This window comes from Rhopalosiphum padi, chromosome 3 (genome assembly GCF_020882245.1).
Source record: "Rhopalosiphum padi isolate XX-2018 chromosome 3, ASM2088224v1, whole genome shotgun sequence".
Taxonomy (NCBI): domain Eukaryota; kingdom Metazoa; phylum Arthropoda; class Insecta; order Hemiptera; family Aphididae; genus Rhopalosiphum; species Rhopalosiphum padi.
The window spans coordinates 66,734,218-66,750,091 of record NC_083599.1 but is presented as its reverse complement, the minus strand read 5'-3'; the positions used below and the strand labels follow the sequence as shown (position 1 = coordinate 66,750,091).

General features: G+C 26.9%; 1 protein-coding gene across 1 annotated transcript in view; it reads right to left on the bottom strand.

Moving 5' to 3' along the window:
• The window catches only part of LOC132924227 (mucin-5AC-like), a 253,547-nt gene extending 244,279 nt beyond the window's left edge, over positions 1-9,268 (bottom strand). Inside the window, exon 1 of the mRNA XM_060988400.1 lies at positions 9,115-9,268. Coding sequence (XP_060844383.1) covers positions 9,115-9,195 — 81 coding nt within the window. The 5' untranslated portion in view covers positions 9,196-9,268. The remainder of the gene's footprint in view (positions 1-9,114) is intronic.
• Between the last annotated feature and the right edge of the window lie 6,606 nt (positions 9,269-15,874).

Here is a 15,874-nt window from a genome sequence, read left to right as displayed (position 1 = left end):
TAAAATGGACGTTGTTGTTTAATATCACACGCAAATACATAAATACGTACACCTATAATAAACAATACAGGCCTATCCGGGTCGTATTAAAGTATCGTAGCAGGACCTTTCGGATGACTTTTATTTTGTCACTATATAAAATGCAGTCGTACTAGATGTGGTGTCCTAAATTTTTTTTTCGATCTTCCACAGTTGAAAATTTCTAGTATATTTTTAAATTTATTGCCAAGACTAATTTTTATTTGTAAACGTACAGGTTAAAACGAATGTGATCATAAAATTAGGTCAAACCTAGTTTTATTTGAAAAAAGGATAAAATTGAGAATAAAAACGGATTATGTTCAGTCATTTATATAGTCCATCATTTTTGAGCCTACTCTTCATTAACCACTTGTGATTAAAAACCAAATATTTCGCATCACCACCGTAGAAAACTTAAATTCCTAAATAAACGTTTTTCCTGCCGGAATATGAACAATACTATACCTATTATTTAACGTAGGTAATGTTATTGCAGGATCGGCGAAGATACTATACGCCACAACCGCAATGGATCGCCGCACGAACATATTATCGTCTGATAAATGATAAAAGGGCTAAGTAATATTATGGGGCGTTCTGAGTATTATATCATACGGAACAAACGACAGTTTAATAATAATGAGATGTTTAATTTATCATTTTCGAAACTACCATTTACTAACAGAAATACTATTAAGTAAAAATACCAATATTTTTTTATGGTCGAGAGACTTGTAATATACGTGCGCGTTAACAAGCAAACACATGACTCTGACTATTATTGCTTATCGAATGTTTTATATACTTTTATACGGATGAAACTATAAAAAATAATTTTATTTCTTTTCTTAAAATTTTTGTAGAAAAAATTGGCTGAACGGACATACGAAATAACGTGTACCTATTATACTTGAATACATTTGATTGGCACTTAAAATTTTAATATTGTTCTCAGTTCAGTGTCTGTTTAATATTTTTTAAACAATAATATTATATTGATTATAATACATTATAAAAGACAGTATTTTGAGTAAATACTATTCAATGATTGCATAGGCTATTCAGGTAACATAATATGGGATATACATGTAACGTGACAAGTAACAACCTCATTCCTTGGAGCCACTAGAGTAAAATCGAAGCCATAAGTTAAGAACATAATATTAAAAATTTGATTTTTCTAAAACTGTCGTTTAGTCTTTTTACTATTTATAGAAGAATTATATAGGTATATATCGAGTAATGCATCGTGATAGAATAATACTACCGGTAAAACGTAATTATTGCGATTTATGATGTAATAATATCGCTAAAAATATTATGTACAATATATATTTTGTCGTTGTTATTTTTCGCCGTCGATATTTTATTGGTAATTCAACGAGCTATTCTTGCAAGTATTCGATTTCCTCCATTCGCTTAATATTACACATTGCATATAATATAACAATATAAGTAATAGGTAGGTACATCATATTTTTATTATATCTCAGTTTTGACGTTCTCGATTCAGTTGATATCTCGTGCATCAGTATTTTTAGATCATATTACGCACATTTTCTGAACATTTATTTATTATTATTATTATACATTTTGTACGTATAATAACTCAAATGCGTTTTTGTATGATATCAATATTGGAAAAAATAAATAACAAGACGATAGTATAATGCATACGAATATCGAATACATTTATATTATCCTAATATGAAGGTATATACCCCTTCTATGGGTGTCAATAACCAGTATGACCAGTACCTATATCACTTACGTAGGTAAATTCATATATTATATTATGTATAAAAATACATATAGTATGATTCAAATTCTTACGTTTACTCTTCTTTCGTCATTTTGTAAATATACATTTACTTATATTCTGATTTTTGAAATTTCTAAGTCTTATACGGTTTCTTTGTATTATGCGTTTTTAATACCGATGAGTATAAGGTTTATAGTTTTTTACGAACCAGAGTCATTTAAATAAGCATAAATTGTAAATAATTTACAATAACTGATAAATTATTTGCAGAGGCAAACTCGGTGGAACACGACAGACCACATTCATATAGAATATTTAGGAATACTAGACGTGTGTACAAATAGTGATTTTTTTTGTTTTCAATAAAACGGCGTAAAATGTCCGAGACATTTCATCGTTCCACTCAGAATCTAAAGAATAGCAACGCATATTACGAGGTTTGACGCGACCGTGTTTGGCTAGAAGACTGTGAATTAGCGTCTAACCCTATCTTACTATTTGTTTTGTACAAATGTGAAACGAACGATATTTCGTTTTGATTTCAAAATTTTTCAACACTGATAACGTATTTGTAGGTATATAGATAGTTACTACGGATATGTATTTGTTTAGGTCTGCGGGTCAAGAATTTAGGCTTTCTATTGATTCATTTCATACTATCAAAACCTTTTTCTCCCAAACAGAATTGCAGTATCGACAGAAACCGAATCGTTCTTTTTATCATCGCCATAATCATTTACTACCACGTCGTCATAAGGCCTGCTGATTTTGACAGATTTACAATTTTTTACTGCGCAATGCTTTTCCGACAATAACATAACACCACTACACAGCTATAATAATGGCTATGCTATACGTGTGTTATTATTATAGTGCACGATGAGATTTGAATTAAGAATTTTTGATTAACGTTGTCATTATGGGCGAATATGTGGGATTTTTAGTATAATTATTCTAGACGTTTCATTGAAACAAATTAATTATAAGAAAATCGATTAAAATATTCATTTTTGTATATTATCGATATAATCGTCTTATCAGATATCGCACTGTACAATAATAATATTATTATGTATTCTCTCATTTGAGTTTCAAACTAGTCTGTATAATATAATATAATTTGTAAGTACATTCCTAAAAGAGTTAGAAAAAATTCAAAGGTAGGTTAGGGTAAACTTATAAATGCTTTTTTTCGTAGTTAAATCATTAAAATCAACGTGGATTTTTTGGTTTAATACCTATACTAGTATTATTATGTAGAAATGTTCAGTACCGTTGGTATCAAAATTGCTTATAAAAATGTGGTGTTTTATAAAATCAGTCAATCAACCGAAAGATAACAAAAGCAACGTCATTATTATTCGAAATTCGTTGCTGCACTACCTACTACCAATATTTGCATAGAATTTAATATATGTATTTTTTATTTTTTATCATGCTTGTGTAGGCTAAACTTTTTCCCTTAATATATTTTTATTAATTTGAAAACCAATTATACTTCGATGCAACCGCTCATTACGATCTTGACCATATAATCTAATCGGTTTTTTCTTACCTTCAAATAGTTCAAATATACACCTATCGTGTTTCAATAACCAAGCTGTCATACTAATATGAAGCTATATATAATAATATATGTATACATATATTTTAATAAGTAGCGAGAGAAAACATTATTAAATATACGATCTACCTTGTTCTGCTCTGGAATCTAAATATTTAAAATTGTATTATGCAACGAGTGTCTCACCTGCAGTGTCAGCCTTCATTGTACTTTAATTAAATTATAGTTATTGCACTCCCCTTACTCACTTCAGCCCTTAAGATTTAAATTTAAAAACTGGTGAAAATTAGTAGTACATTGAAAAAGTTTAAATCGTTGAACTTTATAATATATATTTACGACCATCAACGGTTTAAAATTTTAGGGTGATTTCATAAATTAATAATATAATAATATGTAATTTAGGTAAAAACGAATATATTATTACGAATAATACAAATATTTCGAATTATAACTCTCTGTTATAATACGAATTGTATTTAACAAATATACCAAAGCCTAAGAAAAAAATACAGTAATTATTGATGGTAATGAAAAACGCGATAGACACCAGTATATTACAATATATTATTATAATTTATATAGAGTTTATCCAATGCTAAACAATATATTTCGGTAAATAAATTATTTTCCGAAATATTTTACTGTAGGGTCAGGTGGGATTATGCTAGGATTGGGATTTACATATTTCCGACTTGAATCGTCGTGTATTTGAATAATTATTGTAACAATATAGTTAGTATAACTTTTTTTGAGTTGTAGACACGGAACATCGATATGTAGTTACGGGTACGTGTTTAACAAGTTCTGCATATATTATATATTTATATAGTTTATGTATAAAACATATTTTATTTTAAGCTCTCGATACAAATTTAATTATAATAACGAAGAGCGCAAATGATTAATAAAGTATGGCGTGCAGCATTAAGCGATGAAAGTTATTTCAGTTGATAGGACCTGAGGTATTACTTGTACATCATCAAATTAACGACGACGTATTTTTATTTATCAGAATTGTATAAACTTAACAATAAAAATAACTACACTTGTAATAATAATTATAGTAATAACAATAACAAAAACGAGTATGCAGCACTTTAGCAGTAGTACGGGTGATATATATTATTATAATTGTTTATCAAAACTATGTTCTGATTTTTTATTCTACATGAAGTTTGTTTTATACTTTAATATCTGTAATAATGTATTGTTGATAAGCATTTTTTTAACCGACGGATAACTGATTATAATATGTCTAACGCATTTAAGAAACCCGTGGAAACAGATATGAATATTGTTTCCTTCTATTTTTCAGTCATTATTATATAATAATATATAATACCTCATAATATTTTTATTTATTTACGAACATTTTCTGTATGAGTTATATTTTTAAATGAAATATATAATATAAAATTATTTATCTTGTAAAAATTAGATCTATGTAATTTTTTTAAGAATTTACTTAAATAATTAAAATCATTTAAGAGTTCACTTGACTTGAATTTACTTTTTCCCCATAAAAAGTTCTATTATTTTTCCTAGGTAGGAACTTTTGATAATAAAAATATTTAAAAGACGTTTGTTCATTTTTCCATATAAATAACAATAAATACCTACACGTCCTACACAAGTTAAAAAAAAATGTTATAGGTCTTATATATTACAATAGATTGGTTAAGCTAAAAATGGTTGATTAGTTGGATAAATTAACACCGTTTAGATAATTATTAACGATAAACTCCCGAAATTTTGATTTTCTAAGAGCCTCTTCTATATATAAGTTTAAATCCGGCCCCGTAAGCACAAAATATTCGAAAATCAATTAGTATTTCAATTGAAATTTTCAATAAAAATCATTTGGAAATGTTAATTTTCTATCAATCCTGTTAAGAAGATTTCATAACGGTTTATGATAACATAGAATTGTATATATTATAATATACTTGGATTAAATACTTAAATTGTTCAATATTATCGGAATCAATCCTATATCTTATTATTTTTGATTTTCTATGCTCACTGGGTTATGATTATAATATTCCATTTTCTGTTGCTAATATTTTGCTAATCGACAAATCGATGAATTATAATTTATTATTATAGAAGATGTCTTATAATATACGATAAAATTATAAATAATGTATCTGCCTACTCCCCTTGAATCAAACGTATGGAAAGTTAAAATTCGATATAGTTTAATTTTTAATTGCGTTTCCAGAAATATTTGGTGAATATAAAACGAAAAATATCAATGTAAAATTATTATTAACATTACTAAAAACACACAACTTTTATGAATGTTTCAACACGCTTGTTATAATTCCGTTTTGATGTGATTTTATTTTTTCACAAAGAAACCAAAACATTCTCTACGGAACCCAGAAACTACACGACAAAAGTATAAAATATGAATATATTTAGTTGTGATTCCGGCGCTGAATATCAGCGTAACTTTATACTCTGCGTATACGTTGCAGAGTACCTACGCAACAATAATTATACCCTACCAACGGCGTAGTTGAATAAAATGATAATTAATTCGAATTACTTTAAAAAAATAGTATAATATATATACACATTTTTAGGTAATGCGTTGCTGGTGGTCGATAAGAAAAATTTAGCATTTTTGATAATGATATTTTTATTTTTATTTTGTATGTCTTATTTATTGAAGTCAATTTTACACCTTCTTATATAAGGTGTTTTTATCTTTTCTTTTAAAGAAAATATGGAGATTATAACACCTACTCCACAAATTTTAACATTATGATATTAATCTTAAAACGATTTATGACATCTCTTTGTGATTTTTTTGGTAATTTCGAGACCTTACACTAAAAATATAAATAGTTCACTATTAACGAAGTACATTTGAAAACTATATTTCCTTCTTTTTTTTGTAGATAATATTATTTTGTTTACAATTTCCAATAAATACAATTTTGCCATTCACGTTATAGATGCGTTCTCTATTTCACTGATGAAAAACAACAACTAAAAATATTTTAATACACGAGTATCCGAGCTGGACAATGGTGATATTGGAGAAATAAATGCGAGGGCCTAATTAAGAAGACAAGTAAAAAAATTCATTCGAAAGGGCATATGATATCAAATAGTTCCTCCCGAACGAAACAGCTCGTTTATTTTAAGCACGATTACTCCTGCATAGGTCGCGCGCTTTAATAGAACGACGGCGACGGTTGTCGCGTGGATAACAATTATTGTAATCCGGTTTTGTTTTTTTTTTTTTTTGTGTCTTTTTGGAAATTCAAATTACACCAATATATTTAGTAGACATCAAAAAATATATCGATTCAAAAAATAGAGTTATATTTGTATTTTAACTTCAAAATAACAATTTACATTAAAATTAAAATATTAAAATAATAAAAATAATATAATATAATATATTAATTGTTATAAATAATAATTAATTACAGTTTATTTTCATCAAATTTGATGAGACTAAATGTCATTAAATTTGTATAATAGTATCCTACAAATATAATAATAATTATTTATTTAATATATAATTAGTAATTGGGCTTAAAAATACAAATTACGAAAAAATTAAAAATTAAAAAATACTTCTACATGAAAAATCGGTTTTGTTTTTTTTTTTTTTTGTGTCTTTTTGGAAATTCAAATTACACCAATATATTTAGTAGACATCAAAAAATATATCGATTCAAAAAATAGAGTTATATTTGTATTTTAACTTCAAAATAACAATTTACATTAAAATTAAAATATTAAAATAATAAAAATAATATAATATAATATATTAATTGTTATAAATAATAATTAATTACAGTTTATTTTCATCAAATTTGATGAGACTAAATGTCATTAAATTTGTATAATAGTATCCTACAAATATAATAATAATTATTTATTTAATATATAATTAGTAATTGGGCTTAAAAATACAAATTACGAAAAAATTAAAAATTAAAAAATACTTCTACATGAAAAATCGCACGGCATACAATGATAATCCAACACGCTTTAAATTTAGATAATAACGACAGATGCTACAAATAGTATTAGATAACGAACTGATTAGATTAAACAAGATATTATTTCAGAATACTAAAATTAGTTAATTCTATTGGTTCCCATAATTTAAAATATTAATTTATTTTTGAATGGATTACAATAGTAATCCACGCGACCGATGCAGTGCAGGGTTAGAATTTATCGAAAAAAATTTTTTGTCGACATTGAAAATAAATTTAAGCAATAAATAATTAAAACAATTATAAAACGGAAAGTTAAAATACTATCTATCTGTGATCTGTAAGGGTATTTACGTATTTAACTCGAGAAGAAAAAAGAAAGTATGTAACTTTGATTCATTTCTAATGTCCTACAATAGATAATTATAAATATGTGGTATTGTACTAATAATCAAATCGTAGATTGAATTAGAATACCTAAAAAAGGAATGAAAAAGGGAACTTTCATTAAAAATCGAAGTAAAACATGACAAACTAGCCGAAAATTGTATAAAATAGGCAATATATATTATTTAATATACATAATAAAGTAATATTATGCTATTACAACTTTTAGGTATTATCAAGGAATAAATTGTTACATTTTTCTTGTGACGTGTATTTTTCATCTTTGAATTATAGCCATATATGCGTACGCGTTATTATTATTTCTTATTATATTTTATTTGCCTTCTCGAAGTATTTCTTAGAACGGCCTACTTCCAATCTTTTTGATAAAAAACGTTGTATAATTTAGTGTTTCCCAAAAAAGTAATATTTGCATATAAATATTTTTTCTCAAAAGGTATTAATTCCGGATACATTACCTTAACCTTTTCACATATAACTATAATATAGTTAACAATAAAAGTGAACGTATTTCGTGTAATACAAGAATGGTTATACTACTTAAGGTGAATTGCTATCATATTAAGAGTTTGAAAAGATTTTTCTACAAACAATTTTTGATAAAAATAAAACAGATTTTTCAAATATATTTTTCGTGAAAATGACGATCTAACTATCTTTTTATAATAACATACCAAGTCTGTAACTGTCATTTTTATTTAGAATAATAGGTTAAATTCGTTTTTGAGGATGACAATAATTTTGAGATTCAATCGAAAAATAATATTACTCATGTTATTTAAAAAATTGGTTTTCAGATATAACATTCTTTCTATCAAAAAAAAAATAATACCTGTTCAATGTCATATTATTATCTTAAATCGTTAAAAAAAAAAATAGATCTCACAATAATATTATTTAAACAAATAGGGAAAATTTTTTTCGAAAAAAGATGAAAGCATTAATTGAGTATTAGAAAATATGAATGATGGGTAGGCGAGAGAAATAAAAACAGCAAAAAAATATCTAAAATCATTTTAAATCACGTATTCAACCAGAAACCAAATAGCGTGGTAGGTGCAATTGCATTTTTTTTTTTTTTTTGTTACCATATTTCGACTATATTATAATATGATTAAAATAAGAAAGAAAGAAAAAAATCCTAATATATTTCTTTACTACATATATATATATATATATATATATTTAATAATAATACACTTACATATATTTAAAAAACATACTAAATATATAGACATCAGACTCTCGCGTTAAAAATATAATATATTTACTATACGATCATCGCGCTTGCCGCTATCGTTTTTGTTATTGTTATCGTAATTACAAAAAATCTTATGTTTCTAAATAAAATAAATTTATATTAAAAATATATATTTTTATTGTGTACTGACCGATCTCGAAACGCTCGGAGCTGCGGTGAATATTGCGAGGACCGTTGCGATCGCGACCATCCTTTGGCGGAACGTACCCATGGCTCTGCTGATGCGGTGCTGTGCGACTGTATGCTAGTGGTGGTGTCCGTGGAATGACTGCGAGCACGGCGGCGATCGGCGGCAAGCGAGATCTGACCGCGTTGGGGGCGGGTCGGCGGGGTCGCGCGCTAAGGGTGGGCGCGCGCGCGATGGTGGCGCGATGAGCAGTCCGCCTAAATCTAAAACGTCGACAGAGACGGCGGCGTACCTATTTTCGGTGCCTACCTAGGTATATCGAGATAGAATACTGAAACTGATGGTGCGATTTTATTGAAAACATTGTGGATGCTGAAGCCCCTATTTTTCAAATTTTTTTTTTGTTTTAGTTGTCCTTGTGATTACACGACACATCTATACTCTTCCGCAGTCCCACCGACTACAATTGAATAACCAAATATTTAAAAACGGCTTAAAAAATGTTTTTGACCAAATAAAAACTAGTTAAACACAAATTACATAAATTATGTCGATGTCAAGTACACATAAGCTCACGTATCCTAAATTGTGACTATGGCTATACCGCCGTACTCAGTGGCGTATCCAGTTATTTTTTCTGGCAGAGGGCAGGCTACTAAGAATAAATTTATGCATGGAACGAAAAACTAGTTTTAATTATATGCACACTATTACACTGGACTGGACTTATATATTATTAATTTTATTATTTCTGTAAACTGGAAATCTTGGGCGAAATTATAACCCCTTAACCACCCCCCTCGTCTCTGAATACGCCACTGGTCGTATTGACTTCACATTGCGCCGACGTTATAGGTGGGAAATTCGACTGAGCTTGTGTCGTCTTGTTGCAAGACCAATACCAAAACAGCATTAACACTTAAAGGATCAAGATCTATTTTGCAAGTCAAGATCAAAAACAAGACTAAAACAAGACCAATACTGTAAAACCTAAATGGTCTTGCTATTACTTTTTATTCCATAAAACAAATGTATAGAGTATCTAAGTTTAATTAGTTTATTCATGATAAATTTATATTGCATTCAATTTAAATTAAATATAATTTTTTTTTTTTCTGATCAGTGTTGACGAAATAACAAATTATTGGAAACAATATTACTAAATATAGTTGTTTCATAAGTAAATACAATAATTAGTAACTTTGGATTAATTAGTTTACTTTCCCAAAATCGATCGATACACGTTGAAGGCCATTGATACGATTAAAGTTTATGTCCGTAAATAAATTTCTACTTAGAATATTAAACTAATAACAGGGAGTCATTATAGTGGGTATCATTTGATATACGTTTTTATTTTTTGCGACATTCGTTTGATTTTATTACTGTCGTAGTCTGTTATAGAACGCTTCATACGCCTAAAATATTTAAATATTGTTAAGCTACAATGTTGTCTGTTTTCATTAAAATTATATACCTATTTAACTTTAAAATTGGTGACAACAATGATACGGATTTGCTAGACTTGGAGCAATATGTTCAGTTTATATTGAAAAGACTGTATAAATTAAAATGGTCTAATAATGTATTATTAGTGTTAATACCAATATGACGTATAATTGAAATGATACAATTTACAATTTTTATTCAGATAGTGAATACCTACATTTTGAAAATAATATATTATGTACATATTAATTCAAAAATAATTCAAAATAAAAATTAAATCATTGGACTTGCTTATATTTGCATATTTTCCTTATGAATTTATTTTATGTATATATATATACATACGACAATTCAATAATATAGGTCTTGGTTTTATTTTTCTCTTAACTACATGTGTATCATATTTATACTTTCAGACTAAATTTTGTAACGGAACTTGACTAATCGGTAGTCTATAAAAGTACATTTTTCAAGAAAATTGTGTTTAAGTTACTTATCGGTAACGAGTGAATGAAAATACTGTTCATTTTTCATCAGTAATTATAATTTTTACCGAGAACTATAATATACATTTTTATCTATAACTAATTGATTAAAACTATTTACTTTTTTGTGTGTTAATTTTTTGGTATATTGGCCTTTTTTTTTAGCAGACATATTTTGAACTTCCTAATGATTGTGACCTTAATATTGATATAAATCGATGTGTCCGGCAGTTTGAAAAGTATCATATACAAATTGCGTAGGTATCGTATATTTATGTAGCTGTGCGAGTATCGTTCGTTATTTTGCAATTATTCGAAAGCTTCGTAAACTCTAAGTATAATGATGAACTGTGTTTACAAGATTTATTACAAAATAATAGAGTTTCGTAATATTTTTTGTAATCATCATTTATAGAAATAAAAACAAATAACAATTTAATTTAAAATAAGATTTACACGTAAGTACAATTTATAATTTTTTTCTAAACTATATTTAAAAACTTTAGACAATAAAATGTATAGCCATTAACATTATGATACAAAGTATTTTTATCTTTTCACTTAAAGTTGTAGTTAGTTCCATTTTAAAAGAGCGCACACACTAGTTTTGATGACACTCACCGAATTTCTCTCAACGTTCCTAAATTGAACCTTAATTGTATACAAGTTAGACTTTATTTATTCAATAAATATATAAATTGACTCATCTCTGATGCAGCCGAAAAAAAACCAATATTATTATTGAATATATTATGAATTTGTACAATTGTATAAATATACGTCAGTCTCCGAGTGGATTGAGAATGCCGGTTTTTCTCAAAAGTGTATGCAATACCCACACGGCACATCTCATCTATTTTGTTTTTTTACAATGACAGGTCTCGTTGGTATATGCAAAATAGCCTATAGGTACGAATATAATATAATATTTCTTCTATAGTTCTGTGTAGGTTATGTCTACTATATATACGTGTGAACCGTCTTTGGACCGCCCATCTTGTGTCAAAAAGTTCAAGCCGATATCGATGTTCAGCAAGTGTTTGCAAGAATTTGCAAGTATAATTTTAAAATTTGCAAGTCACTACATTCGACAATATCGTTGAAGAACCGATAATAAGTCTATGGCCCAAGTCGAAATAAAATCGAACAATAATTTAGTTAAATATCGAAAAAAAAAATGACTAATCTGTGGGAGGGGAGTGTTTACATCAATTTAATGCAAAATACAATTAATACGTTTTTGGAAGCATTTTTTACGCTGAACTTGAATTTGGATTACTTTTTTTAAAATTCTACAGTAATTTTTTTTATAAATATTTTCTTATGTATTGCTTATATTTCTTTCTGAAATATTTTTATGGACCTTTTAAAAAAATATACGAGTAGAGGTAAGAGAGTGATTGAACTACAAAAGAATCTTTACTATTTGCGTATATATGCGTGTAATTATACTCTAAAACAGAGAATAATTACATTTCCGTTCGTTTATGTCATGCAAAAAGAGCTGCATTGCCCAAGAAAAAGTAATATAATACAAAAAATTATCAGTGGTGCAGAGAATCAATACATAGAAAATTTTTAAAGATGTAACGACTCATTCGTAACTCTCAAATATTAATTATGAAAAATAGGTTCTTAGAACAGTACTTAGGCAGTATTATATTTAATACAATGACATTAATGCTTAAATAAAAAAAATCTTATTATTTTCAAGCAATAGCCTATAGTCTAAAAATAAAAGCGCATCGATAAAAGATAAATCGATATATATAATCACTAAAAGCAGTGGCGTATATCGAAGGGGTGAGGGGGTAAGGTTCAACCCCCTCAACCCCTGAAATTTATTGTAGGTAGGGTACACCTTGCACACTGCAAACCTGCCTCAAATATTGGATTTTTTGCTTTAATTTAATTATAATATTCTAGTTTTCATAGTTTTTAATTTAAATCAAATTAATTTCTACTATTAATTCAATATATTTTTTTTATACACCCCCCCCTCCTCTTCCGAAATTAATTCCTATACACGCCATTGACTCTAGAAGTAACTACGTAATATGTAATGAGTATATGGCATAATAAAAATACATACCTATAGTAACAATAAAATCTCAAAATTATATTGTAGTAAAAATAGTGAATAGTGAGAATATAACTGGCAACAAAACTTAATGTTCGAACGACATATTTTCGTTTATAAGAATAACACGTAACACATAAAAACCCTACATAACATGGAATTTTGTTTGACAATTTAAGAACCCTGGGATAAAAAATGTGAGCGACAGTATAGCAGTTTCTATTAGAGTTTTTGATATACCTATCGTGTAAGGATAGCACAGGCTTGAACGCGAGCCATTGAAAGTAACAATCGAATTTCTTCCGAGAATATCGTTTATAAATATAGTCGATACAGAAACACAATGTCAGTAACACTGAGCTTAGATCACCCGATCTTAACCCTAACCGTTGTGATTTTTATATAATACGTATTTCGTAATTTCACAACCATCATGCATTAGTCAATAGTGGTACTGAGTAGGGAGTTTAGTGTACTGCGACTATACGTGAAACCGTTTATAAAGTTGTTCTGAAAATGTTCTTTAAATTTATTTCAACCCGACTAACGCATTGTTGTTTTTCTTAAAAATATAAGTTTAAGATGTCTATTAGAAATATCGTAAAGTCCCTGTGTTTATCGTTTGGGTTTAGGTTAGGTAGCATAAATACAAACAAATTGTTTACAACTTAAATCAAAAAACTATGCAAAGCATTAGTGTTACAATATTATATGGAGTTCAGATATCATAAAATTTTCTCGCTAATCCATAATACGGTTTATCGGAATCGTATTATTTAATTAAACGATAAAATAATGAAAAAAAAAAACTTTGATAACGTATCTACTTGTTTTTTTGACGTTTTGGACCACTAAAAGTTTACCAAGTACTTATTTTAACAGGCGCAAGCCATATACATTTAAGCGGCTAATTACGGGAAAACTATAGAAAACTATTTTATAATATTCTCGTAAAATGCACGACTGCTAGCTTAATCTCGAAATTCCATACTTTTGAATCGCAAGGGGTGGTTCTTCAAAATTATAATCGGAGAATAACGTTTGATCGGATAATGGAAGCCTATATAAGGTTAATATTATCGAATAATTATCAAAATGTTTATTATTTCGTTTAATATATTTTAAACAGTGACAGGTAAATTAATTTTACAGTGGTTTATATTATATTAATTAGTTATTGTAATTATTATTATTATTCATTTTGACGAGGATTATACTTCACTTTATGTAAAGAATTTCAATTTATTACAATATAATTATTTTATCGTTGTTATCAAACATGTACAATAATAATCATAATAATCATAATACAACGCTCTGTCACTATTGTTTGATGCCGAGGTGTGTGTATATATTATAATATATAGCATCAAAGCAAGTGCCCGATGACTATAAACCATCAAATCCTTTTTCAACTTTTTCACTTTTCAAACTATTTTTATTACTAAAAGAACAAAGAAATACCTTTTTACATTATATAATATTAGATTATCATTAACATCGTCTTTTGAAGTTACTTAAAACCAAAAGTAAGTAACTCAAACATCTGATGATATTGTTTAAGATTGAATATTTATATTTAATTGGTTATTATTAATTATATTAAAGCCAAATTGTTATGCTTTATTATATTACGAAATCATTTGTACACTTATCTGAATTTTCATTATTAAGTTTAAAACTAACATAAAATACTCGTAATATAAATATTGATAAAGTTAATAAAATATATATTTATAAGTTAGTTGTTAATACAAGTATTGTATATATTATATTATTAGTTATTAAATAAACAATAAACAAATTAGTAATTTAGGAAATTCAAATTTCAAAGATTGTATGCTTTTAAAGTTTTTACCTTTTATTTTTGTAATTTTAAAGTTGCCTTGCCTGATTGGAATAAGAAAAAAATCTAATCCAATTTTATTAATATTTTATTAATGCTGATTTATTCAAGTTGAATTTATCAATGATATATGTTACAATCATATTAAATAAAAAAAAAAATACATAACAATATAATTTTATGGATTAATAATTTCTTAATACTATTAATACTCGCATAGTACCTAGTATATCTAGTATATACTTTTAATTAATACATTTTAATCATTAGCTCATATTATATTTTTTAATTGAATTGCTAAAAATTCAGATACATTTAGGTACTGTACCTATTTGAATTTTCAAAGATTTTTTTAATAATAAACATAATTAGCTTCTTATAATAAAAGAAGATTAATTTTGATATATTCTTTAGTTTTTATATAATTATTTTATAATATAAAATCTGTTAATAGTTAAGTGCAGTATTTTTTTCAATCTAAATTTAATCTTATTAATTCAGAAGACGTTAAACATTTTTTTTTATGCAAAACGGGTTAAACATTTAATATAGATCATTACAAAAAAAAAAAATTATGTGTACTTAATATAATGCGTATACTCATAACCACATATTATATTTAACAATCAATATACAATTTTTTTAAATAATGACTAATTTTAATGGTATATATTTGTACAAGTATATTACAACTTTTTTATCAGGGAATTTTAACATTTAATGCCTAACATTTTCACACAAAGATATCAGTTTTACCGAGTAACACAGAATCATAGTAGGTATTTCTTGAAACTTGTAATGTATGTTCACATCATCTTTTTAAAGGGGGATTACATAGTATTTGACTGTAAAATTTTTACTCACGTAAAAATATTTACTGTGTAAACATTATTGTTACATGTT